General features: G+C 45.2%; 3 protein-coding genes across 5 annotated transcripts; 2 read left to right on the top strand and 1 right to left on the bottom strand.

Annotated features, from left to right (window-relative positions):
• Positions 1-762: 762 nt before the first annotated feature.
• LOC136013169 (uncharacterized) lies at positions 763-8,910 on the bottom strand. Its single transcript, XM_065676646.1, has 9 exons — positions 8,629-8,910; positions 7,321-7,434; positions 6,831-6,884; positions 5,720-5,806; positions 4,717-4,800; positions 4,066-4,243; positions 3,332-3,436; positions 2,716-2,796; positions 763-1,904 (listed from the first exon to the last, which is right to left on the bottom strand). The coding sequence occupies exons 1-9, from the start codon at positions 8,721-8,723 to the stop codon at positions 1,662-1,664; spliced, it is 1,041 nt and encodes a 346-aa protein (XP_065532718.1). The 5' UTR covers positions 8,724-8,910; the 3' UTR covers positions 763-1,661.
• Positions 5,844-15,920, top strand: LOC136013158 (heat shock 70 kDa protein 12B-like). 3 transcript variants are annotated; one of them, XM_065676618.1, is made up of 6 exons: positions 5,844-7,497; positions 7,963-8,062; positions 9,142-9,344; positions 11,587-11,811; positions 12,170-12,341; positions 13,283-15,920. In XM_065676618.1, the coding sequence occupies exons 1-6, from the start codon at positions 7,438-7,440 to the stop codon at positions 14,326-14,328; spliced, it is 1,806 nt and encodes a 601-aa protein (XP_065532690.1). In that variant the 5' UTR covers positions 5,844-7,437; the 3' UTR covers positions 14,329-15,920. The 3 variants fall into 3 exon arrangements, with proteins under 3 accessions (XP_065532690.1, XP_065532708.1, XP_065532700.1); XM_065676636.1 differs by lacking the exon at positions 5,844-7,497 and having other exon boundaries at positions 7,854-8,044; XM_065676628.1 differs by lacking the exons at positions 5,844-7,497; positions 7,963-8,062 and having other exon boundaries at positions 8,732-9,344.
• A 4,011-nt stretch (positions 15,921-19,931) lies between these two features.
• On the top strand, positions 19,932-24,496 carry LOC136013157 (cytoglobin-1-like). The gene is made up of 3 exons (XM_065676616.1): positions 19,932-20,026; positions 22,000-22,231; positions 23,460-24,496. Exons 1-3 carry the CDS (start codon positions 19,932-19,934, stop codon positions 23,586-23,588), a joined length of 456 nt encoding a protein of 151 aa, XP_065532688.1. The 3' UTR covers positions 23,589-24,496.
• The last annotated feature ends 1,074 nt before the right edge of the window (positions 24,497-25,570 follow it).

Raw genomic sequence — 25,570 nt, 5'->3', positions numbered from 1 at the left:
TAGAGCAACAGTGTTTTGTTGATTGCTCCAAAGTGCTAACAAAATTTCTAAGCAGGTAACAAATAGAGCATGGCAGCTTGCATACACGTGCTATTAAACCTATATAATAACATGGCATTTGGCTCAGGGTCATGCTGAAGCTCCTACTTGCTGGTACTGGACAACTGCCCTGTCATTTACCTGGCAAGATGAAGTGTCCAGCTTAGTCTGCCCACTTAGTCTGCAACACCTTAGTCTGCAACACTTTACAAGGTATGAAAAACTAACTGTTGTGGTTCTTTCTTTTTGAGGAAGTTGTAGGAAATACGGGGCATATGTAATTTTAATTCATCTGCTCTATTCCCTAATAAATATTTCCAGCAAAGGTCTTCTGCAGCCAGTTTCTCAGAATACTCTGGTTTTGTAAAAGCCAATTTCTTTGCACATAGCTGGATCCCAGCTGGTGCTTCCTTCTTTGGAGACGTTCAAAACCCACCTGGACACATTCCTGTGTAACCTGCTCTGGGTGGCCCTGCCTTGGCAAGGGGGTTGGACTGGATGATCTCCAGAGGTCCCTTCCAACCTTAACAGGTCTGTGATTCTGTTGTCAGTGACCTGAAATATGCTCATGGAATAGTGGATTCCTGAGAGATTCCAGAGAGCTGCACAGCAATTTGCCTTTCTTTCTAGGCACCCTTGAGAAAATGCCAGGAGGGTTGTGTAGCCAAGGAAACTGATGGACTAGAAAGCAGAGCTGCAGGAAAGGACACATCAGGCACATAGCAGGATTTCCAGTCTATTATATTTGGCAGATCTCAAGATTCTCACTGAATATTTTGTTACATGAGCACATAAGCATACTTTTGCCCTATTGCAACCCCCTTATGCTGTGAAATAAAGCTTTCAGAGCACTTTGATCAAGAGCTGTGGCAGGTACGAGCTGAAGGGTAAACTGTGCGGACATGGGAAAGCAGCTGAGTACTAACCGGCAGGAGGCATTTGTGTTAAGATAAGTGGCCTTTTGGCATGTAAGAGTGGGCCTCAGTGTCTGTGCCTGGGTACACATACCTATGCATGCCTGCCTTCTGAAAGCCCATTATAGCCTTTGTGAACCTTGTCTTTTAGTGCCTTCATCTATTTTTCAGGTAAGGACATTTTGACTCAAGAAGGATGCCTGCTTCCCAACAGGCCATCTTCAGCCTCGCTGCTGAAGCAGAAAACATGAGCCTACAGTTTGTGCACCTGCTGTAGGAAGCAGGGGAGGGCAGAGATATCACTGCTGTTAGGGGTCCCGCAAAGCATTGGTCCTACTACTGGCTGTTGGTAAGGAGGCAAGTGAGGTGGCTGAGATCCTGCCTGTTACCTGACAGTGTCATAAGCATTTGTGAAGAGCAGGTAAGGTAGGCTAGAAATACAGATTCTCTTTCCACACAAATGCTGCTTAAGAGGCAGCAAAAAAGAAATGTTACATGAAGTATACGTATGCGACTGACACAAGCATTTTCAATTTTTAATAAGTTTGCAAGTAATGATTTATCCTAGGAGCCCCAAGCCCTGAGCATCTAACTTACTAACTCTGAAAAGCAGGCAGTTCACAGGAGAAAGAAAAGTAGCATATTGTGCAGCAGCTGTTTCATCTTGTGGTCATGTAAATGAGTAGCTTGACTGAAGTCATGCTACTTTTAATCCCAGACTACACCTTTCGCGACGACTTCTTCCCCCTGTTTCATTATGGGCCACAGTACCGCTGGGTTTCTCCAGTTTGTCGCTTCTTTCCAACTGATGTGCTCTAAATGTATTAAGTTTCCCTGTGTTTTCCACTCAGCTTTAACCGGTGGGTTCTGAAGAAACAGCAAACAATAAAGTTGGCAGCACTTCAGTGTGAACACCCTTTCAGTTTCGGTTCTTGGGGCAATGCCAGCTTGCTGAAAAATCAAGTGAGAACAGTTTACAAAGCTTTGTAATGTTATGTTGATGTAATGTTACACTGCCTCCCTGCTCTTGTTCTGTAGCTGCTCTCCATAAACTTAGCACTGAAGAACTTGCTTTGTCAAAGATGATGGTACTGTTTGAGTGGGGCAAGCAGAGGTCCAAACGTTACTTAAAAGACTGTTCTGGCATCCAGCAGCTATCTCTGTTTGCTCATAGAGAGATCTGCAAAGAGCTAAACTGGCAGAAAGGGTGGTGTGAAAAGAAGCTATGAGAAGCCTTATCTCCAACCACAGATACTCCACCACTTGTCCCAGGAGCTGATTTAAACTCAGTGGTAGCTGGGTGTTTGCCCAAGCTGTGATATTAGGATGCTTGTGCCCAGCTTGGCTGACCCTAACCCCACAGACTGACTTCCCAGCTTGGACTTGACCTCTACGGTCACTGTGTGTTTGCCCAGTTATCACTGGGCTGTGGCTGATCCTGATCACCGCCACCGGTCCTGCTCTTTGCACCTTGCTTGGGTTCAGCAGGATTGTGCCATGTTGGTAAGGGTGTTGTCCTGCTGTTCCCCACTGCTCCCAGTGTAGCTCTGTATCTTCCGTACAAGGTTACATGTATGCATGGGTCTGAGAATATTTTGGAGGTATATGAGCTGGAAGACCCTCACCCAGTTGTTTACAGGTGGTAAACAACCCCAAGCAGAAGGGACACCTCCATTGTCTTTTTTTTTTTAAATACCAAGCTGCAGAGACATCCCATAAAATTGAACCACTGCCACTATTCCCAGTCTGTGTCTTTACTCACCATGACAATTTTGCTGTAAAACTCTAGTTGCTTTTTGTAGTGGGAATGCCTGAGGATATTTCTTAAATCATGCATCATCACCTACAAAGCAAGCACAGCACAAAGCAGACTGTTAGCATGTGGCATAGCCAGCAGTGCAGTCCTTGAGCACCGGGAATCTTTGTTTCTCAGATTGTGCCAATCAGCAATGAAGTCATTCATTTCAAGCTTTGGAGGAAGGTCCCATTAAAGCAACACTTGGCTGGAAAATGCTTTCTGCACTCATACATGTGCCTTGGCCAGCTGGAAAATTCAGACATGTAGCGTGTGTATGTCTACTGTGGGACACAGAATCATAGAATCTCAAGCCGGAAGGGACCCACAAGGATAGAGTCCAGCTCCCTGCTCCTCGCAGGAATAGCTTACCTCTTGAAGAGAAATACCTGTTTTATCCATTGCTGACCTCATACTTAGGGTTGCTGGAGCTCAGCTTTCCATACCCTCATCCCTCTCAGCTGTCATTGCTGATATATTTTAAGCAGTGTCCCTAGCAGAAGCTAAGTTCTAAATGAATGGTGTATGCAGATAACCCTTTTATCCCACTGCGTAGGTGCAGTTATACAGAAACATGAAATACCTGGTCGCTGTTGGTCATAACATCATCCAAAGGTGTAATGCTAAGAATTTCATTTACTTTGGCTATTGTCTCCTGGATATGTGTCTCACAGGCAGCAAACAGCTTCTGCAGTGCAAAGACAACAGCTGATTACAGCATCAGTCACAGTGAAAAGAGAAGTGTAGTGTGGAAAGCATGTGCTGAAACCACATCTGCAGTAGAGTAAATAGTAGGGCCACTAACTGGTTGAAATACGTATTCAATACCTGGTAAATAAACTGTTTCATCAAACTGTTAGCCTGTTGAAGCCCATTTTCAGCATCTGTGGGGCCTTATCACCACAAACAATGCTAATAACACCTCGTCTCAGTCTCATCCTTTAAGATATACCATTTTGGTATTTTCCTTCAGATACCCCCACCATCAGACCAAGTGGGTCAGACATCAGAATGAGGTCTCCCATCTAGTACTTAATGCATTACCCATAAGGAAACTGAACTGTGTTTTCTCATTTGTGCTTAACATGGGAGAGATCTGTGACTGGGATTTGAATATGCCCTTCTGAAAGTCAGGCAGAAGCAGGTCACTGTCAGTTTGCTCTCTACAGCATTACACAGGCCCTGCCGGACTGGGAAATCAGAGACACAAACTTAGCCCTCAACCCCCGTCTGATACAAAAATACTAATACTCAGAGTCTGCTATACTGGCTACACCATATTGATCTGATAGATTGAGAAAATGGACATAATCATACCTTAATCATGCTGCTGCCATCTTTATTTGTCAAACTGGTAATGTTTTGCCTTAATTTTTCCCAGTCATGTAGCTTGAGCAAATCATACGCGTACAGCACAGCAGACAGACGCGAACCATCATTCATGTTCTCAGACTGCTTGTGCCTGCCTATCACTTTAGACAAGAGCTCTTTGTTTCTAGGGCAAGAAGGATATTAAACACTTAGCTACAACAAGAGTAATAATGAGTAAGCATAATTATTTTACAGCATGTTATGAATTTATTTCATGAGTCCTGTGTTTTCTACAGTGTGCTTCACAACTATATTATGTAGCTAGCAATCACCTTTCGTGTGGGAAACAGTCCTTTCTTACCTCAGTTTTACATGATCAAAGTGGAATGTGATCAAAGAGCAGCATTTTGACTCTGTCATTGTAGGCTGATATCTTTTATATTACGAATTCACCCTGGGAATGTCTCCTTCCCTTTCCAGAACAACCCAGGCCATCTTCCAGTTAGAAAGAGGCGACAGCAGGTTGAAAATCTGGGGAGAAGGAGTCTAGGGTGTCTAGTTAGAAACAAAGAGTCCCTAAGGACTGGATGAAGCAAGAAGTATGTGGCTTTTCAGTGTAGAAGCACATTGCATCAGAAATCTGAATAAATACCTTACCTTTTCTCTAGCTCTGTGACCTTCTTTTTCAGCTTCTCATTCTCTTTTACCAGGTCTTTTTGGGTGACCTCTTCAGAAAATGCTCTGAAACAGATTTCTTTTGTGAGATCTCTTTATCTGTGCTTGGACACTGGGACAACTGTGAACTTGCTCCTACTGAATAGTCTGAATTCTGGAAAAACAGCTGTGGTGGGAAAGCACAGAGCACCCAGGAAAAACTCCAGGAGAGCCTAACAAGCACCCCTGAAAGCCCCCACCTAGGATTTATACTCAAATCAAGGGAAAGCTATTTACATCAGAAGAAAGGGAAATGGGGTTGTGAGGTTTGGAGGTTGAAGGCTTGAAGAAAACACAAGTGTTCTCCACTTGTTAAAATCTATTTTTGTCTTTCCTCTACTTGCTTTCTCCATCTTCAACATCAAAGTGTTCCCAACAAACGTCTCAAACCCTCCAGACAGTTCTGTTCTCCTCGATTCTTTTCTACATGCATGTCTGGGTAACGTCAATTCCTCTAGTGGGTGAAATTCTCCCATTTCCGTTTCCAATGCCTGCTATTTTGGTGATACTATTAGAGCTTAGAAAAGTCCTCCCTACATGATGACTCTAGGTTTGTTGCAGACTTACGCTCTAAAAGTGTGAGTGCTAGAAATACTTTGCTACTTATTATTCACCAGAGGTTTTTAGAGGTTGTGCCTTCTGTATTATAGATCTCAGAACAAGTACATGCAGCCCGAATATAAAGGAGACCACTTGTTCCATGTTTCTTTTTCCTCCTTTCAGAGTTAGCAATACCATCTTATATTAATATTCTGATTTTGTGAATTATCCAGTGAAGTTTCCGGTCTTAATGAAATTACCTTTATTACTGCACAAAGAAATATTGTGTTCAGAGCTTGTCTGCATTTGGAGGTGGTAGAAGTATTGCGGATAGTGGAGGAAGATGACTGGCTGTAACTGAAAGGACAACACTGAGAAGAGGAAATTCAGCAAAACCAATACTCACTCCTGATAGTTCCTGTATTCCTGCTGGTAAGGATGAGAATCACTGCTAATCTTCTGTATGTTGTAATCAACAGGTGCATTAAGCTGCCTTGAGATGGAAGAAAACAATCTATGTTAAGGAGCGAGACCTGAGAACAAACCAGGAATGAATTTGACAGGTGTAATCTGCATCTAGACTGGCTTCCTGACAGCCTTCTGTAATTAGGCAAACAAACTCCGGGACACAAGTGACTGAGCGTGGTCATCATTTGGGCCTAGGTGTAGTGTCTGGGAACCTTTGCCTTACATCAGACCAAGTCACAAACTTGAGCTACTCCGGAAGAAAGCTCCAAGGCTTCAGAAAGTCTGAGTATTTTATCAGGCTATCAATGACTGCATACCTGCAAACCCTTGATGACCCCACAGATACTTCAGCTGTGATCAGAAACTAAAATACCACAGCCTGTCTTCATGGAAATCCCAACAAGAAAGCGTCTTCTCCACAGAACTGCCCAGGAAGTGTGTGGACATCCAGCTATAGTATTTCAAGTTTATTCCCTCCTGGCCTTAGGCACCGAGAATGATTTATATTTGCATTTAATCCCCAAGAAGCCTTCCATTAGGCTACTATTTCCTTTTCTTTCCTACTGATTAACAATTTCCATCCTTCTTGCCAGTTTTTCTGACACTATGTCTTCCCTCAGTGCTTGCCTAGTTCATTAAGAGGGTCTCTGCACTTCTACTCACTGTCCTCAGAGCTGCTTTTACCAATTCTTCATTCTGTGTTAGGCTGGATGCCTTTATATTGAGGGCTGCTGTTGTTAAGGCAGCCATTACATATTCAGAGAAGTATTTGCATGGAAATGAAAGTTCATGTAACAACATGACATGTTTTCATGTCATGTGCCCTGGTCCTGTAGCATAATCTGCACGCCAAGACAAACATGTTTCAGAGGCAGCTCATTCCTGGCCGTGAAAATGCAGTCAAACAGGAGAATGAAAATTTGGCTGTCCTGCGGGACAGTGCTGTGATAAGCAAGGCTTGAGTATGTTTCAGTGACAGTGGCAGAAGCATTTATGATTTTCTCTCTTATCTATATTTTTAATATGAAGAATCACGTAACCTATGGTACCTTTCCAGTGACTCCAGTCGAGTTTCAACAGAGTTAGACCAGGCCGCTTTCTTCCTGTCCGTCCATCCAGCAGGGGAAGAAAGAAATAATAAACCATATCCGGTCAGTAGGCAATTATCCATTAAAGTCCTAAGAAATGCACAAGCATTCCTCCCTCCAATTCCTGATCAACCCATAAGGAAAAAAGTCTAGAGACCAAAATTTCTCTAGGCTGTCCTTTGCCAGGTGGGTGGTTTATGATTCAGTATCAATAGCGTAAATAAAATACTCTGAAAGTGTAAAATCTGCATGTTACATGGTACAGATGGAACAGCTTCTCTAAATTGTCTCTGGGTTCCCTATATAGCCCTGAAAAATTTATTGCTTGCTCAGAGCCCTCCTTGGGTCTGGCTTATTTGTAATCTTCTGTTCAACCTGTCCTAACATACACCAACTAAGCTGATCATTAGGGGCCTTGCTAAACATTGTAATTTCTGGTCACTGGACTCACACTGCTTGTTCTTCTAGCCACATCAGTCTTCGATTAATTTCATAATATGAGATCTCCGGCGCTGGAATCCTGTTTTCATAGGCTGATGGCTGCAACGAGGTGTCATATGTTTGTCTGATGCAAAAAGAAAAGGGAATTCTTCAAATGAAGGGAAAAAAGTTCACATACTTTGAACAGGTACCTTTTAAATGACAGCCCCATGAGCGGAGGCTTCATGGCTACGTCCATGCTACCAAATAGACCAGAGTCAGGATAGAGGCTTCAGTGCGCAGGATGGCCCAGCACACGCCTGAATGCAGTCTTCACACAAATGAGCTAGCACTCCCCTAGATGAGGCAGTTCAGAGGACTGCCCAGGCCAGGGTTTACCAAAAATAGATGGAGGGTTTGAGCAATCATTAGAGCTGGATGAAGTGGGTGATACACAGGAAAAACTTCTGAAGAACAAACTCAGCCCAGACCTGCAAAGTGTGGGGAACAGCAAATGCAGGTGGCTGTTCTGTTAAAACCGACTTTGCCATGTGTGGGTGTGGGGTCTTTTTAATAGAGAACAAAGCTGTGTTCTCAAGGTATTTTTTTATTTCTACAGGTGCTCTGCATCCTGTTCCCTGAGGAGGATAACAAACATCAACTATTATTGCAGAGACAGCTCCAGGTTGAGATGCTCCTGCAGCTCAGACGTAGGCAGAGTACAGCCAGCAAACTCTCTCCTGCAACCCGGCAATGTCAGAGAAAGCCTAAGCGTGAGGCTTCATCATCAGTTTATGCTGATCCAAGTTTGTAGGGCTGCTGCAAGGGACTGTCCTGCCCTTTTAGCACCTCCCCTCTCCTCTTTCACTGAAACTGCTTTTGGTTTTGTTTACCTGGATTGATTCCTTTCCAGTCCATTTCCAGTCTTTCGCTGAGGACTCTTTTTTTTTTTTTTTCTTTTTTGCTCCAGCTCAGCAATTTGGTATAAGATTCACATTTATGTTAATGTTTGCCTGCAAAACTGAACAGCTCAGAAACCACATCCCCAAAGTGCAGGATCTGTTACACTATTTATACTGTTCTTTCCAATTTCTCTTGCTCTTGCACCCATTCAAAATCTGCCTCACCCTTTGAAGCTGAACTTCAACTGAATTTGAGGAAATTAGCCATCCCTGTGATGGATAAGAAATAGAAAACAGTTTTTACTGAAATGTTTTAGTCAGCAAATATTTGCAGTCCTTCGTCGCAACCCCCAAAGGGACTTTGTAGAAACATTCAGACCTATTACAGTAAAACTCGATAAGTTTAGCCAGAGACAGACACTCCCCGTGCAACATACCTGCTGACTTCTACGGTCCTCTCTCCAGGATCAGCATCCATATGCAGTCCTTTAGATACCTCTATTCTGCTGTCGTATGAATCCGGGGTCTCCATGACTTTACGGCAGCAAAAAATGTTTGCTGAAACGAGTGGCAGCACAGGGGACTGTGCTGCCAGCAGAGCAGGAGTATACCGCAAGTGGCAGGCAGCTGCTCGCTTTCACAACAGGACTTTTCTGCTCTGAATAATGGAAACAAGCCCTCCCTTCTTTACAGGAAAAGGCACTATTTCCTTACATTGTTTCTAGTATTACGTCTCTCACCAGCCAATAGAGGCAGGGGAGGAAGGCATCATCCTCCAGTGTTATACAGGGCAGTTTCAGTTTCATTCCAGTCCTAACAGTTCATTCCTCTATAGCTCCCTGAGCTGCGCACATCTGCACTGCCATCGGTCATGACTAGCAAGTCAGTCTTCGTCATTGCAATAGATTTTGGCACTACCTTCAGTGGGTACTGTTTTTCCCTTGCTTCAGGTGCAGACCAAATCCGGCAGGTGTACTGGGGAGCAGAGTATGGGTTCAAGACCCCAAAGACACCCACGTGCATCTTGTTCAACCACAAGAAGGAGTTCAAGAAGTTTGGCTATGATGCTGTAATGAAGTACAAGAACCTGCCCCCCAGTGAAGCTGACAGCTGGTACTTCTTCCAGAACTTCAAGATGAAGCTGTACAACACAGTAGGTGGAAGGAACAGTTACTTCTAATGGGGATCAGAGCTATTGATTTATTGAGGAGGGGGGTTAAAGAAATTGGTGGAAAAAGGCTGAGTAAATCTGGATGATGAGGATGAATGAGCAGAAATCAAAGAGTATTTTGGGGAACTGAAGAAATTATTTTCTTAATTAGACAAAGGCTTCATGGGCCCTTCCTTTATAATGCTGTTCTTTGTCTAAAGATAATAAAACCTAACTGCACACTTCAGTGAAGCCAAATATTTGTTTCTATCAAAAAGCTGCCCTGCTCCAGAGCTTGGCAGAGAAACTAGCCACCTTCTGGGGGCTCCCTACCTCAGTCCTTGACAGGGAACAAGTGAAGTTTCCTGTAATTCAAGTGAGATGGGCGATTTCAGGATCACCATGGAAGAGTCCTTATGGTGATCCTGAAATTGCCCACCTCACTCGAATTACAGGGAACTTCACTTGTTCCCTGTCAAGGACTGAGGTGGCGAGCTACCTCCTCCTAGCTTGTCTCTTCTTCCCCTGAAATGGTATGATGAAGCTGATTTAAGGGTGGCTGGCTGCCCTTCCAGCATGTGTGATAGCCACTTCAAGTAGTGGCTGTCATTGCTCTCTGAAGGCTCTGTGCCAGTTCAAAACTGTTCACAGCTTCTTCCGGGTTTGCTTGTTCAGTCAGACATTAGGCTACCTTAGGGCCTCCTTGTCTGTGAGCCAGGGTACCACAGGGCTTCCCAAAGCTCAGAATAACCCACAGCACAGGGACAGCCCCTGGGACAGCCCCAGATAAAGTCTTGTGTCTGCTCTTTAGCATCCCCCAGTGCTAAGCACTGAGTGTTGAACTGGATGCCACAGTGGGTGGGAGGCCTCTGTGAAGACTTCCTCCCCAGGAAAGCTGGGAATGATGTGGTCTGCCACAGTGTCACCTGTGGAGTGGTGGGTTCTCATTCACTTTCGGAGGGGGCTGGAGAGACATTTTACTTCAACCCCATTTCTCTGCACCCAAGGAGAAAATGGTTAAGTGAAATTTCACTACAGAATCAGAGAATGGTTGAGGTTGGAAAGGACCCCTGGAGGTCACCTTCTCCAATCCCCCTGCTCAAGCGGGGCCACCTAGAGCTGGTTGCTCAGGACTATGATCTGGCCAGCTTTTGAATATCTCCAAGGATGAAGATTCTACAGCCTCTCTGGGAAACCACTAGAAGGGCTCAGCAACAAGAAAGGGAAGCACCGGTTCCCAGATGCATACCTATTTATTTCTGAATCTCCATAGAAAGTGTCTGTGGACAGCTTCCTTACATCACCTGCTAACTGAGCCAGGAACAGTGACAGGAAATGAAGTTGTAAGTAAAAATAGATATAGATTCCTTTTCTCTACAGTGGCTGCACTTACAGAACAGAATTCACCTCACCTTTCCTGGCTGTGTCTCATTTGAAACAGGTAGCACCTGGACTTGCCTGCTTTTCTCCATTGACTGTAAAGAATCCCAGGTTACTGGAGCTGATTATCTAGTTGATAAAGCTTGTGATTTAGGGCCACCTTTTCTGGCTGCTGAAGCAAAACAAAGACGTGCACGTGCAGTGCAGGCATGCAGTGAAGGTTGGCTCCCATAATTTCTTTGGACACAGGCAACAATTCCCATTCTTTCTAGACAGAGCAAGCAACCAGGGACTGATGGAGTGAGTTTTGGTCTCATGAGAGAGAATAAAAGTGTCAGAGCAGCCACCTGCCTCAAGCTTCAGATACACCTCGGAGTACATGTAAACCAAGAGGACACAACAGAAACTGTGTCAGACCAGAGGGTTATTTGTCTACGTATTTGTCCAGCATATATTTTGTTAACGCCATACACAGAAGTATAGGTACAACCAGAGAGCTCTGAAGTCTCTATACAAATGTGAGGGAAATGTATATGGTAGTGTCACATAGAAAATACAGCTTTCCACGCTAGCTCTTCAGGAGGATCTACAGGGTTTGTACAAAACTTGCCCTATGAAAAACAGCTGACTTATCAACCACGTTCGTATTTTGCCTGCTGAACCACAGATGTTGTGGATAAGCGGTTTGGTAGCTGACCGGCGTCAATTAAACTGCACTTACCCACAATACTGAAGGTATTGCTGGGAGTTTACTCAGATTTGGAGACAGGCTGTCTTTCTGTGCCATATGTTGTTCAGTGCTCAGTGTGAAGGGGACAGGTCTGTCCTGAGACTGCAATGGGTGACCCTAAGGCTTTTCTTGTAGAAAGTCACATCTGACATGGGGCTGAAAGCCAGCAATGGAAAGATGCTTCCTGCCCTGAAGGTCTTTTCTGAAAGCCTGCACTACCTGAAGGAACATGCCCTGAACACCATCCAAGAGGCTTCTTCAGAAACCGTCTGCAGCAAGGAGGAGATCACCTGGGTCATTACTGTCCCGGCCATATGGAGTGCTGCTGCCAGGCAGTTCATGCGGCTGGCGGCAAAAGAGGTAAAAGCAGGGGTTATCCTACTTGCCTGAATTATCTTTGCAGATTTCTTTGCCCGTTGTGGCAGAGGCGCTCCTCAACATTCAAACAACCTGCATTTAAAATTTCAGTTGATCAGGGAGAGAAATCTCCCATGTTGGGAGTGGTGTGGGAGAGGATGTCCCAGACTGACGTACCAATTGCTCTGCCTTTTCCCCCTTACCACCGTGTAGAAATGAGCCCCACGGAGATCACCAGTGCCAGAGCTATCACCCTAGCGTGGGCTCCTGGGGTGACAACAGCCTCCTTAGCAGGTGATATTTGTGCAGTGGTGATCTCACCACCTTTCCTTGAACTGACACCTCTCTCTTGTGATTTTAGGCAGGACTTATCTCTGACATGATCTCTGAAAAGCTGATCATTGCCTTAGAATCAGAGGCTGCATCACTGTGGTGCAAACAGCTTCCACAGGAAGGGTTTCTGACAACCAGCAGTGACAAGAAGAAGTTTGAAGACTCCCCTGGGATCCAGTATATTGTTGTTGACTGTGGAGGTAAAATTTTCCTTGTTTACCAGGTGCCGTCTTTGCTGGGCATGGAGCGTGGCTCTTTTGCATTGTCCCCAAAGGTCTACAGTGCAGTCCCAGAGCTTGGACTTCACTGCTGTGCTTGTCATGGGGTTTTTCTTTTTATTTCTCACTTAATGACATCCTATGGCTGGGCAGAAAAATGGGAGAAAAGGGAAGGACTCCTAAAGGCGCGACACATGGCAAATGGAAGTCACTGAGTGTCTCATGCTGTCATGCACTTCAGGCCAGACAGTCAGAGCAAGAGCCAGATGAGTCTGCACCATGTCCGAGTGTCAGGCACCAGTGCATACCCACATGCTCTTTTTTATTGCCTGAGCTCACAGCTTGCTCTGTAGGAGCATCTGCAGCACCCAGTGAACAGAGCAAAGAGATAACTAGTGGGCCCTGTAGAATAAATCATGGTGAAGCACCTCTTAGTAATTTCTCTAGTTTCCTATGTGAGATGTTTTTTGCTGTGACAGGTATTTCCTGCCAAGAGCAGTCTGGTGATTGTGAGCAAATACTGAAAAGTCTTTCAGGGGCCCGCAAGTCTCTGAGAGACTCAGCGCTGCTGCTCATCTTAATTTAGAACTTTTATATCAAAAGGCAGGAGTCGACTATCTGCGTGAGGAGGCCAGTCCTCTTTTGTGATCAGAAAGGAGATGAATTTGTGCAGGGAGCAACTCATCGGCAATTACTACAGGAACCCTGAGAGAGCAGGCTTGTAAAGAGAGGTGCATAAATTTAGGAAATCTAGAGGTGTGCAAGCACTAGTGGAGGAGTGAGGGCAAGAAAAGAAAGTGACAGAAAAGTACCCTTGTGAACCAGGAGTTCAGAAGGTAACGTTATATTCAGTGGAAAGTAAGGACCTCGTGTACTTTAAAGAAAACAGCTAAGTTCATTTGTGTTTGTGTGTGTGTGTGTAGGTGGCACAATAGACATCACGGTGCATGAGATCCAAGAAAACCATTACCTGAAGGAATTACACAAGGCATCTGGAGGTGGATGGGGAGGCAACAGAGTGGATCAAAACTTCATTGATTTCCTCAGGGAAATATTTGATGATGGTGTATGGAATGAATATGAAGAGAAATACCCTACTGAATTACAACATATGATGTACAGCTTTGGTCTACAGAAATGCTCTGCTAGCAGAGAGGATGTCTACATACGTTGCTACTACAACCTGACCAAACTGGCAGAGAGCAAGAAGAACATCTCCCACTTCTTCAAAAAGCACAATGGAGTTGTGTGGTGTGATGGGGTATTCATGATTACGTATGAAAAAATGAAGACCTTTTTTAATTACAGTATCAGAAATATCATTCATACTTTGAGGGTAATCCTTGACAAGCCTGAGATGGCCAAGGTCCAGTACATTTTGCTTGTAGGAGGCTTTTCATCTAGCATCATCTTGAAAGATGAGATCAGTGAGGCCTTTAGTAAGGGGTATCATATCCTTTGTCCTTTGGATGCCCAAGTGGCCATTGTGAAAGGGGCTGTTTTATTTGGAGTCAATCCATGCATAATTGCCTCAAGAGTCAGTGCTCAGACATATGGCATAGCAGTAGCTCAGGAATTCAATGCTGCTATCCATGACTGCAGCAAAAAAAGGATCTCAGAAAAGGATGGCTATATCTATTGTACAGATCTCTTCCATAAATTGGTTGGAATTGATGAGTCAGTGAATATAAATGAAGATGTCCAGTATTATTTCCATCCAGTAGAACCAGATCAAACACAAGCAAAGTTTTCTTTCTATTGTACAGAAAAGCAGGATGCTCAGTATGTAGATGAGGAAGGGATGGAATTCCTTGGCTCCTGTACAGTGCCAATGCCAGACACAAAGCTCGGGAGGAAGCGCCAGCTGAAGCTGGATATTAAATTTGGGCTTACTGAATTTAAAGCCATGTGTACTGACGTTACTTCCAAACAAAGCCGGACAATTACAATTGATTTTTTATCTGTGTAAATTCTCAGTACCTACAGCAGAAAGGACAATAACTCAAGGGAGAACAAGCCTTCAGTGAGAGACAATAACCCAACAACAGACAATTCAAATGGACCATAAAGATCATCATCCAGCCTTCTGCTTGCACAGATTAACAATTTGCTAGTCTGATCCTCTGTGATTCTACGATTCTATGGCTCCTTCCGTTATTCACCAACCACCCTTTCAGGCTAACATATCTCCTTCTGTTGTATCTGACAGCAGGATTATCTGCTGCCTTATCTCTTGCCCTTCTAGCTTAGCCCTGTTGCATCGCTGAATAGTCCATACCACCAATACAATCTTCTGTACTCTACTTGTGTTTGATACAAAGCTTCTGGACAGGTATCTTAACTTCCAGATATACCAGACTATAAGTATTTCTTTTAGCCTGTTATCTTCTACATTCTTTCTTCCTCTGATATCAGGTCTCTTCATCTGGAGTCCAGGTTTAACTCTGCCAACAGTGACACTGAATGGATTTCAGTTCTCTTCAGGACATCACCTACATAGATTGTGTGTAATTCATGTGCTCATGTCTCAGTCAAGGGTGCTATGTGATGCAGTAACTCAATGTAGTCTGGGGGCTTGTATCCAAAACCTGTCGGAGTGTTGTTTCCATTAAACCATTGGGTAGTTTGATCTTCTTACTGACTGAGTAGATACAAATGACAGGTGGTAACATTACAGATATGAACAGTGCTTATGCACTGAGCTCCTCTATTGGGATCTAGGTACCCTCTACATCTCTGACTTGGGCTTGGTAATTTCCATGTTCATAAAAGTTCCTTTCTTTGCCTCCTGCCTACAGCGCCTGTACCCAAGTTCAGCATAGCGTGAACTGTGTGAGCCCAAATTTATCCAAGAAAACGATGTGATCCTGCCTTGTACTGGCTCTGGCTGGGGCAGTTAGCTTTTGTCATAGCCACCCGTATGTTGCTGTGTGATTTGTGACAAAAACGGTGTTGATGGCACACCAATGTTTTAGCAATAGCTGAACAGTGCTTGCACAGTGGCAGGGCCGTCTCCATTTCTTGCTCTACTCCTGCAGCAAGGAGGTTGGAGGTGGGGTGATTGGGGAGCAAAGGGCTGCAAGAGGAACACAGCCAGCACAGCTGACCCCAGCTGACTCAGGCCATGTTCTGTACCCTGTAACTCCATGCTCAGCAATAAAACCGGGCAGAGTTTCTCCAAAGTAGCTATTGCTTGGAGACCTGCTGGGCATCGGTATGATGATGGGATGTGGTGACTACTGTTGCCTCACTTGGGGTCTTGTATTTTTCCCCCTTCACTAAAGGTGTAGCTGAGCACCAGCCTGTCCCAATGGAAATACTTGGTTAGCTGGGTACACTACATGAAAACTCAGTGCTGCCATCTTTATTAGCTGTAATGACTGTGTTAGAATCACTGCTAGCCATGTTGTTTAATGCTGTCAATCATTAAAGCAGCATTCAGAGAATTACTCCAGATATATACTATGCCCCATGATGTACAAAAGCTGGACTATTTTGAATACTTCACCTTTGTTTTCACGTTTAAAATCCTATGTGCAAAATTAAAGTATTCTCAACAGACATCTGTGTAAATTTCTATCATGTCAGATCATGTTGCTCTTAAACTGTATGAGGGCAATTCTGGGGGACTAGGTCCTAAGAAGGTGGGAACGCCTGCTTTTTCCTTGATCTTTGGACTTGGTAGTTTCTGCAGTGCAGATTGCAACACAGCTCCACCAGAGCCTGTCACTGCTTTCTGAACAGGAGGGGGAAGTATGGTCTGGTGGCAGCTGGGAAAGTTGCTTAAGTCAGTCCCAGGTCTTTCCCACCCATGTGCTCTGTGGGCTTTGGCATTCAGACATTGACAGCAACAGCTGTGATTACAGCTCCTGATTTTGCTTGCTTTGATGAGCTTATAATGTTGATAGCCTCAGATAGTGAGCATGGAGCAGCTGCTGGTGTTTGTCATCTCTGAAAAAGCAGCACTGAGTGTCAGCATCTCAAGCTAGGCATCCAATAAAGCTGGCAGTACCTGCTCTGGGGGGCTCTAACCTCTGCCTGACAGTACAGGGGGTGCTGGGAAAATAGGAATTATAGCTGCCAGCACCCTTCCAGGCATCCTCTACAACAGGCATGTCTGCTGAGCTGCGAATTAAGCCCTGTTGCCGAACAAACAGGCAGCAGGTTTATTTATATTAAATGCTAAACTTAATGAACTTTCATGGAGAAGAAATCACGGGCAGCTTTGCAGTGCCTTTGACTGGGGCATCAACAAGCTCTGCAGTCAGTCAGCACTGCCGGATCCTGAATGGCTGGGTGGGGTAGAGGATGTCATTACCTCCTTCTGTCGCTGGAACCTAAAGCACATGGTTTCTCAGAAATCAAAATGAAACAAGCCCCACTTCCCAGAACCACCTCCATTTCCCTGCACTGCTGTGAAGGCACACCTGCTGCTTTCCTGGCTGGGCACAGAGCCAGGAAAAGCTTGGCTGCCACATGCAACCCAAAACACTGGGGCTGTGCTCCCTGCTTGGGATTTTGCAGCACACTCTGCATCACCCCTCCACACCCCAGCCTGACCCTGCCTGCTGAGGAGCATCCCATCCATCCACGGCCAAAACTGTGCTTGCAGCGCTGCCCAGCACTCCCTTAGAAAATATTTCCCCCTGTTCAGCAGAAATCACACTTAAGAGCATTCGCTTCCATTGGGATATTGAACAAAAGAAACCATGGGAGAAGAAAAAGAAATAAAGCAGGCAGACACCCTCTTCCCTGGGGTGCAGCGGTATTGGCAGCAACGTGAGACTTTAAGATTAAACAGCACATTTTTCACAGCTATTCCATTCCAAGGCTAAAAGAAAAAGGCTTCTGGAGCATTTTTGTTTCAATCTCTAGAGACCCCTAAGGTGTCGTGTAGATGTGTATAACCCTGTTATTGATCCCAAAGCTTTATGAGGTATTACTGTGTTCATCTCAAAAGGGCTCAGCAAATCATGCAGCAGGAAAATAGAAGATAATTTTCCAAAACAGTGAAAGTAACACCAGCAGGTGAAAGAAAGAATAGAAAAGCATGTCACAGAGAGCATGGTGACATGCTTGAGGACATCATTGTTGGTTTTGTTTGTGCAGGAGGAGGTCAGGGACTGCTCTGTGCTGCTCACAGCTGGCTTGGCACTGGACAAAATTGACCCATTGCACCCCACAACTGGACCAACAATGATGAGTCTATGGTGTCTCTGTGGAAAAATGTTTAAGAAAGGGCAGTGAATGCTAGAAAAGAAGAGACAAGGCCAGGGCAGGTGCAGTACCCAAAGGGACAGTGACTGGTGGAAGAGTCCATGCTGGAGCAGTTGAGTAGAACACAAGGAGCAGCGAAAGCACAAGGATCCCAGTTCCTGCACTGCCCATGGTCTTGCCAAAGGGCCTGGGTGTAACCTGTGCCACAGGGACTAGGACAGGGTGAAGAGAGGTGTCTGTGTGTGGGCTGGTTTTTTATTTGTCAGTTCTTTACTTTGCTTGAAATTTCCCAACTCAAACTGGGTATTTTTTGCCCCACAACAGGATGTCTGATGCTCTATGGAGTGAATGAGCACCTTTGTAGTGCAATGTCTCAGACAAGGTTGGGAGAACAGAGAAGTCCCCTAGGGAAGATGAAGTTTGCTTGTGAACTGCTGCAAACAAAAAACAAAGGAGAAAGAAATGAAGGGTGAACAAGAGAGATGAAAAGACTGAAAAAGCTAAGAGGGAAGGCTCATCCTTGAGCAGTGTGCACTGCTGCCACAGCTCAGGCCAGAGAGTTGGGCTCACCACAGCACTCCAGCTTCTCCCACTGGGAACTGCCCACAAGAAGTCAGGGTGCACCAGGGTCTGCACCTACAGAGAGAGGAAAAGTTGCAAGTGCAGTCGTACATGTTCACATCCAAAGAATAGGAGCTCTGCTTCTGTACTCTGGACCTGCTTGAGCCCCTTTTCCTTTGAGTAAAGTGGGTGCTCATTTTTCAGGGGCTTGCTCTCTCCCAGGCCACTCATGACAAGCACCTGATGTGCACTCTGCTCTTGGCCAAAACTTGGTGCTTTCCCCACCGAGTTCATCCCAAGCGGTTTTGGCCTCCAAGGTCTGGGAGCCTGCAGTGCCATCCTTGCTCTTCCCTCTGCATCCCTGTGCTGGTGGCTGGGATCAGCCTATAGCACTTCCCCAGATTGTGTTTGCCTTCAAAGAGGCAGCCCCCCTTCCCCCACGAGTTTTCCTGGAATCTGGGACATTTTTCTGAGGATTTGGGGATGAGAAAGCAGAAGGCTGTGCAGCTTTCTATCAGACCACTCTTTGTTTGCTGTGGTGAGAAGCGAAAGGGCGGGAAGGGAATTTCAGTTAAGTCCTTTTAGGCACTCTGTGGCAGTGGTGGGACACAACCCCTCCAAGCAACCACCACTGTGCTGCACATTTCACTGTTGTCTGGGCTCTTTCCCTCCTCCAAACCATCCCAAACAATACAAGGTTTTGTCTGCATTCAGCACCCAGCAGCAGCAGCAGTTCCTCAAGCCCCTTAGCCCTTCTTTTCATGTGCGTGGCCTGGACTTAATGAGAACATTCCTGCCAGAGGTTAAGCCCGGGTGCTGTGTGGATAATCCAAGATTTTTTTTTCCTCCAGTTCTAAGCGACCATGACGATAATGGCCCCACAGGCAGCATCTGCAGCTCCACACTGGCCTTTCTCCTGCCCCTTATCTCTTTCTCACTGCTGGGCAGGTAGGGCTTAGGGATAGGACAGTGATCCCAGCTGCAAGCTGAGAGGATGAGGGGAGGGAAATGCCTGTGCTTCTGGCCTGGCTGTCCTTCATCACTTACCTCCTGCATTAAAATGAGGTGGCTTTCCAGGGCACCGCAGCCATGAATGCTGTGGCCATGCTGCCATCACCATCCCTGCAGCACTGCTGGTTTGGGCTGGTGATGCCTCCCAACTGCACAGTACTGAGGTCAGGAGCAGCTTCAGGGTGAGCCCCTGCTAAACCAGAGGGCTATGGGGAAGGTAGTGAGTGTAGCATGACAGCAGGACTTGAGAGAGTTGCTGGACCTAGAAATGGGATCTTTGGAGTGAAAGGCCAAGAAGCGATGGGAAGAGGGTACAGCAGGGCACCATGGTGCCCGCAGCACAGGAGCTCTCTTGGGAGCAAACAAGGAAAATCAGTGCTTGGGCAAGGATTGCCCTCAAGAAAAAGAAGGCAAGCCCTGGCCTTGGCAGGGTGAGAAGGGAGGAGAGCTGGTCTTTTTCTTCCCCACTGAAAACTCCCTTTTTCCCCTTTTCTCATCAGACAGCGGAAACTTTGCTCTGGCACCTGACACCACGGTGAGAGTGCTTGTCCTCCCTCCTCATGTGGCTGGTTTCTTTCCTGATTAAAAGTGATTAGGCAGCCCTAAAGCCTGCAGAAATGTGACTGAGGGGAACTGAGACAAAGAATTCATTTAAGATCTCTTAAATCCCTGGGGCAGTATTTAGAGAGCCCTGAGGAGAGAACTGGAGCAGAACCGCCCTGCCAGAACCTCCCTGCCCTTCTCCCTCCTGCTGTGCCCTGTGTTGCCAACGTCTCTTCCACAATGTCATTCTCTGAAGCAGAGGTGCAAAGTGCCCGCGGTGCCTGGGAGAAGATATATGTGGATGCTGAGGACAATGGGACAACTGTGCTGGTCAGGTAAGGAAAAAGCCATCTTGTTGCTACCCCAGAGAGTTGAAAAAGGAATGGCAAGAAGGATGCAGTTACCACCTAGGACCATGTCCTGATGGTTTTCATGCAGCCCTTGCTGGGAACATTTTGATTTGCTGTGGTTTATCCCACCTCAGGGGTGGGGAAGAGGAGAGATCCATGCAAAGTAAAAGGAAAGGGAGAAGGAGGTGGGAAAGGAAGAAGAGTCAAGAACAAACTATTTACCCCACCCATTTAAGGTAAAGAAGAGAAAGTGTGGTATGGAAGAGGACTGGAACAAAACATGGGCCCTATTTCCATCTTCCTCTAAACTGTTTTAATCTTTTTTTTTTTTTCTTTTTAACTTGCATGTCCCAAGTATTTCTATTCTGATTTTCCTTCAGCCTTTCCAGTCCAAAGCCCAGCTGTTCCAATGTATTGTGCACTTCCTATGGGCTTTCCTCTGTTTTCACTCTGATTTCATCTTTTTTTCTGTAAGACACAAGTTTCTTCCATTCACCTTTCTCATATTCCTCTCTCAGCTGGGACTTGCATCACCTCCATATGCACTGAGCAACCCAGTATTTTTCTGGTTATCATACCTTTACCTCTGCCTTTCTTGTATATCACACATTGTGGCTGGATCAGCCTCAGAAACTTGTCATGTGCTGCTCTTTCCTTCTGCAATCTACACAACCTAAGGACAGTTAGGGTCAGAAATGCAGCTATAAAGTGCTAGTAAGCATCCAGTGGCTTGGCTCCTCAGGGTAATTTACTCTAGAAGGTTTTGCCTTAGTGTCCTATAGCCCCAGCCTTGCCTATAGAAAAGTTTTGTGCTCCCCAGCACAAGAGGTGTACTGGACATACAATGAAGGGCCATGGAGATGATGAAGGGACTGGAGCCTGTCTCCTGTGAGGAGAGGCTGAGCAACCTGGGACTGTTTAACCTGGAGAAGAGAAGGCTGAGGGGAATCTTATCAATGTATATATAAACCTGAAGGGAGGTACAAAGGATCCTCTCAGTGGCACTCAGTGACAAGACCAGAGGCAATGGGAGTGAACTGGAACGTGGGAGGTTCTTTCTGAACATCAGGAAACATCTTTTCACTGTGAAGGCAACTGAGCAGTAGCACAGGTTGCCCAGAGGTTGTAGAGTCTCCATCCATGGAGATATTCAAAAGCTCTCTGGACATGGTCCTGGGCAACTGGCTTGAGCAGTAACATTGTGCTAGGTGACCTACATAGGTGCCTTCAAGCCCAACCATTCTGCGACTTTGTGAAATGTAATGCTATTGCTGTGTCAGGTGGATAACTGGTTTACCCAGCTGAGTAAACTGCTTTTTTAAGAGCTTGACCAAGATGACTGTAATTGATGTATTATAAAAGACAATTCTTTTACAAGTGGCATTGAATTGTGTTACTTTTGAATAAACCAAATGAGCAGTACTTGGTACTCAAACAACAATCCATCACAGGCAGTAAGAAAGCTTTGGGATGGGCTCTTGGAAGGGGATAATTAACAAAATGAATAGTAGGATTTCTCCATGAAAACACCCACCGAGAGCACAGTGGACGTATCTGTTGTCCAGCACATCTTTGGGAATACTGCCCTGTCACACTCACCTGATGTGAACATCGTCATCTTAGTTCTCTGTGCATTTCATCTCAGCCTAACACTGAGTCAACACTGAAGAAATGTTTACTTCACAAGCAGCAAATAAACTCAGGATAGGTAGGTTTTAAGGTGGAGTGAGCAAAGAGAAGTGCCCTAGGGAGAAGTGAAACAGGCTGCAGTGGTCACAGGGGCTATGCACAGTTGGGAAGGGTAAAGAGGAGCCAAGAAATGCAGGGGAAAGAGGTGCCCCTTCTAATACAGAGAAGAAAAAAGGACAATAAATGCATAAGACAAGGCCTGTAATGTGAAGCCATATCTATGTTGATGCCTTGGTCCACAAATTAGGATGTCTCTCATTTCTCAACAGGATGTTTACTGAGCATCCAGACACCAAGTCCTACTTCTCACACTTCAAAGGCATGGACTCTGCTGAAGAGATGAAACAGTCAGATCAGATCAGAGGGCACGGCAAGAGGGTTTTCACTGCCATCAATGACATGGTGCAACACCTGGACAACTCTGAGGCTTTTCTTGGGATAGTGAACCCACTCGGCAAGAAACATGCCACCCAGCTGAAGATTGACCCCAAAAACTTTAGGGTGAGCCAGCAGCCCTCTTCCCAGGGACTGTAATTGTGACTGGGAGGATGTTTTTCACTTTGAGGGGTAGAACTGAGGAAAACAGGCTTTGTATATAAAAATATGTATATGCTTCAGAGACTGGAGAGGTGGAAGGTGAGATGGTTGATGGTGGACAATAGCAGGAGTGAGAGATCTGGCATCTGTTGGGAAGGAGGCTATGCAGCAGGTGCGATGCAGGCAGGTCTGCTCAGGTGGGAGCTGCAGAGGCTGCCCATGAGTTGTAGTGGGTTTTCTCAGTGCAATAGGAATCACACACTTGTCATTTAATAACAAGACATAGAAAAGGAGCTTAACACTGGACTTGAGTCCTTGATGCCTATTTCTTTCTAGTAGCACGAACTGAGCTTTGCTAGGACAACCTAAACCATTATTGAGCAGCAACGTGAACAGAATTGCCACCACTAAACAAACAGATAATAAACACAGGATCAAATTAGTTTCCCAAGTCCACCTAATGCCACTAGCAGAGTGCCATTTATAACTCTTATCTCTGCCTCACACAGCACAAAACGCAAAAAGAGGCACCTTCTGGCAAAGGTCACTCAGGCACCAGGAAGGTGGTTTCCAATGCAGTGGGCCCAGTTTTCAGTAAGTGGGAGAGTAAGTGAGGATTTCTGCTAGCAGAGATCCTGAAAATACTTTTTCAGGGTAAAGGTGCATACAAAACAATAAACGCTGCATGGGAAAGGCGTTGACATTTCAAAGTACATCATCTACCTAGTGACTATGAAAGCAAACCCTCATTACTAGAGTGCTAGATTGCTATTTGAGAAAAGATTAGGAAGGAACTTACCCCCCAAGCAATGTATTCCATAGGTGTGCAACATGGGGCTCCCTGTGGCCTCTAAACATCTGGGACAATCCACTGTCAGAAGGACTGCAGTGGATGTACCAAGTGAACTGGCCTTGTCCTGTACAGTCCTGCTGTCTTTAAATGACGGGTGCAGTCAACATTAACTACATACAGGATAGTTAAAAGAAAAGCAGTAATAACTGCATTGTTTGGTGAATTCTATATGTATTTTTCCATGACCTATTACAATCTTTGTATGCAATATACTGCTGAATTGCTCTTGTACCCCTTTTTGCTCTCCAAGAATCACAACTAAGAATACGTATTTTGTTCTTATGCCCCTAATATGGAGGAAAGTTGACACTGGTTGGTTCTTCCTTCCTCCTTGTTTAGGTTATCTGCGACATTATCTTGCAACTGATGGAGGAGAAATTTGGTGGAGACTGCAAAGCTTCCTTTGAGAAGGTGACCAACGAAATCTGCACTCACCTCAACAACGCCTACAAAGAGGCAGGTTGGTGAGGACATGCAACCTCCAGGCTCTTCAAACGTCTTGCCAGCACTGATTTGCTGCTTTTGGGCCTCCAGCCACAGTTGGAAAATGAAAAAGTAAAAAAAAAAAAAAAGGCAAGAAAATGGCTTATGTAATGTAGATATCAGTGTCAGTAATTGCCTTAGCAAACTGAGTTTCTACAGCTAAATCAAACCTGCAGATACATCAAAGCCAAACAACAAATCCTGATGTACTTTGCAGCTTCGCTGCTTCAGGTGGGTTCCTGTGGCCACTGTGTTTGAGGACTACATTTTACACTGATGACTTTAAGCTTGATATTTGTAAGAGAAAGACTTGCTCCTTCCAGCAGCACCAGCCCAGAGATGCACCAGCAGCTCTTTATCTCAGCTACCACTTCTCCATCCTCATGAACAATGAGCAGGAAACCGTTTTCAAGCATCTCCAGGGACTTCTTAGAGGTCACTATTTAAGAGGCATGAGTGTTGTTTTGTGTGTAAACCACAACAGTGGAGGGTTTGGTGCATGGGAAAGACTATTGCCTGAGAAAGACACAGGGAAATCCCATCCTGCATGAGCCAGAGGAGTTTCACAACCTTGGAGAGGTTCCTCTGAGCAGCTTGCAGCACGAAGTGTGACAACACTGAATGTGGCCACCACTGGGTCACTTGGAGCAGGGATGAACATCTCCTGCTCAGGGATTTCACTGTGCTACTCCCAGCAAAATGCTTTGGCCACATGGATAATATCAGGCTTACTAGCTGCCCTCATCCTGTCACAAGGCCTGAGCCTCCCTTCTGCAGTAACTGGGTCCCAAACTATTTAATTGCTTCTCCTTGTATTCCTTAGACATGGGGAAATAATCAGCTAATAACTGCAAATAACCACATGACATTTTGCTTCAGTGTAATGCAATAAACACAGAGAAAGCACATGCATCCTCTTATTTATAGCACAGAAAAGGCACTGTGATGTACAGCAGCGGTAGCTGGTTACAGTGGTGCGGGGGGGGGGGGTGGGTTACCAAAACCAACTCAAGCTCCCATCCAGGCACCCTCACACTTGTAGTAATCCAGCTCCTTAGGTGGTGGGAAGTTTTTCATTGACCACAAAACAATTTTGTCAACAGCTAAAAATGCAGAATTCTCCTTTTGATGTATAGTTTTCCTCACCCATCCTATTTGTTTGGCAAAGCATGCTGAAATCCCAAAGTCCAGAAGATAAACTCTTGCTGGAGTGAGAGGATAGGGCAGGCTGCTTTATTTGATTTGCTATTTTAGTCAGCTTGGGGGAAAGGGAAGCATATTGTGGCATCATCAAGTATTGTCAGAAAAGAACAAAACTTGTAAAAAAATATTTCTAATCTCAAATCCCTTCAAGGGAGTACAGGTAGTCAGCACTTTATAAAGCTTAAAATAATTTCCCCTTTTCATTTACTTGCTTTAATGCACACTAAGAGCACTATTTGCTGTAATGATGGTTAGCTGCAATGATGTGCTTGTCACTGCAGCCATAGGCACCCTGGGCTGACAGGGGCCTGACAACACCATCTGATGCTTTAAGGCTCTTGTGTTCCCTGCTCCTGTGATAAAGAGAGGTATAGCAAAAGTAAAGCAGGTGACACAAACCAAACTCAGGCTTAAGTAGAGAGAGAGTTATTTTTTAAAGCCATTTACAAAGCCTTTTTAAACATGACAAAATTGTGTGATGTGAGTGGTTTAGGAGTACATGGCCCTTCTTGTTGCTGTTGTTGCTTATCTGCGATCTCAAAGGACAGCAGGAAGCTTTCCCAACAGAGCATAGGTTAGGTGACATATTTAGTGTGAGGATACCTGAGCCAAGTTCCCACTTTTCCAGTAGCTTCATTGTCCAGTCCTGTCTGACTTTCCTTGTACTTCAAAATGTGCCTCTGGAAAACAGCAACATTTATGTACTGGGGAGGCAAACCAAACGCACTACTTACTGAACTGGTAAATATATGGTGCTATACACA

The sequence above is a fragment of the Lathamus discolor genome, chromosome 1 (genome assembly GCF_037157495.1).
Source record: "Lathamus discolor isolate bLatDis1 chromosome 1, bLatDis1.hap1, whole genome shotgun sequence".
Classification (NCBI taxonomy): domain Eukaryota; kingdom Metazoa; phylum Chordata; class Aves; order Psittaciformes; family Psittacidae; genus Lathamus; species Lathamus discolor.
The sequence above is the reverse complement of the archived record's forward strand: the minus strand, read 5'-3'. Positions and strand labels throughout refer to the sequence as shown.

What these genes read in the sequence shown, in the direction of transcription:
- LOC136013158 (XM_065676618.1), top strand. Translation starts at nt 7,438, where the DNA reads ATGCAAAAAGAAAAGGGAATTCTTCAAATGAAGGGAAAAAAGTTCACA. An exon ending in ATGTCAGAGAAAGCCTAAGC is followed by an intron (nt 8,063 to 9,141) that starts GTGAGGCTTCAT and finishes CCCTTGCTTCAG; the next exon opens with GTGCAGACCAAATCCGGCAG. An exon ending in TGCGGCTGGCGGCAAAAGAG is followed by an intron (nt 11,812 to 12,169) that starts GTAAAAGCAGGG and finishes TTGTGATTTTAG; the next exon opens with GCAGGACTTATCTCTGACAT.
- LOC136013157 (XM_065676616.1), top strand. Translation starts at nt 19,932, where the DNA reads ATGTCATTCTCTGAAGCAGAGGTGCAAAGTGCCCGCGGTGCCTGGGAG. An exon ending in GGGACAACTGTGCTGGTCAG is followed by an intron (nt 20,027 to 21,999) that starts GTAAGGAAAAAG and finishes ATTTCTCAACAG; the next exon opens with GATGTTTACTGAGCATCCAG. An exon ending in TTGACCCCAAAAACTTTAGG is followed by an intron (nt 22,232 to 23,459) that starts GTGAGCCAGCAG and finishes CTCCTTGTTTAG; the next exon opens with GTTATCTGCGACATTATCTT.
- LOC136013169 (XM_065676646.1), bottom strand. Translation starts at nt 8,723, where the DNA reads ATGGAGACCCCGGATTCATACGACAGCAGAATAGAGGTATCTAAAGGA. An exon ending in TGGCTAGAAGAACAAGCAGT is followed by an intron (nt 6,885 to 7,320) that starts GTGAGTCCAGTG and finishes ATGGACGGACAG; the next exon opens with GAAGAAAGCGGCCTGGTCTA. An exon ending in ATGGCAGCAGCATGATTAAG is followed by an intron (nt 3,437 to 4,065) that starts GTATGATTATGT and finishes TTTGCACTGCAG; the next exon opens with AAGCTGTTTGCTGCCTGTGA.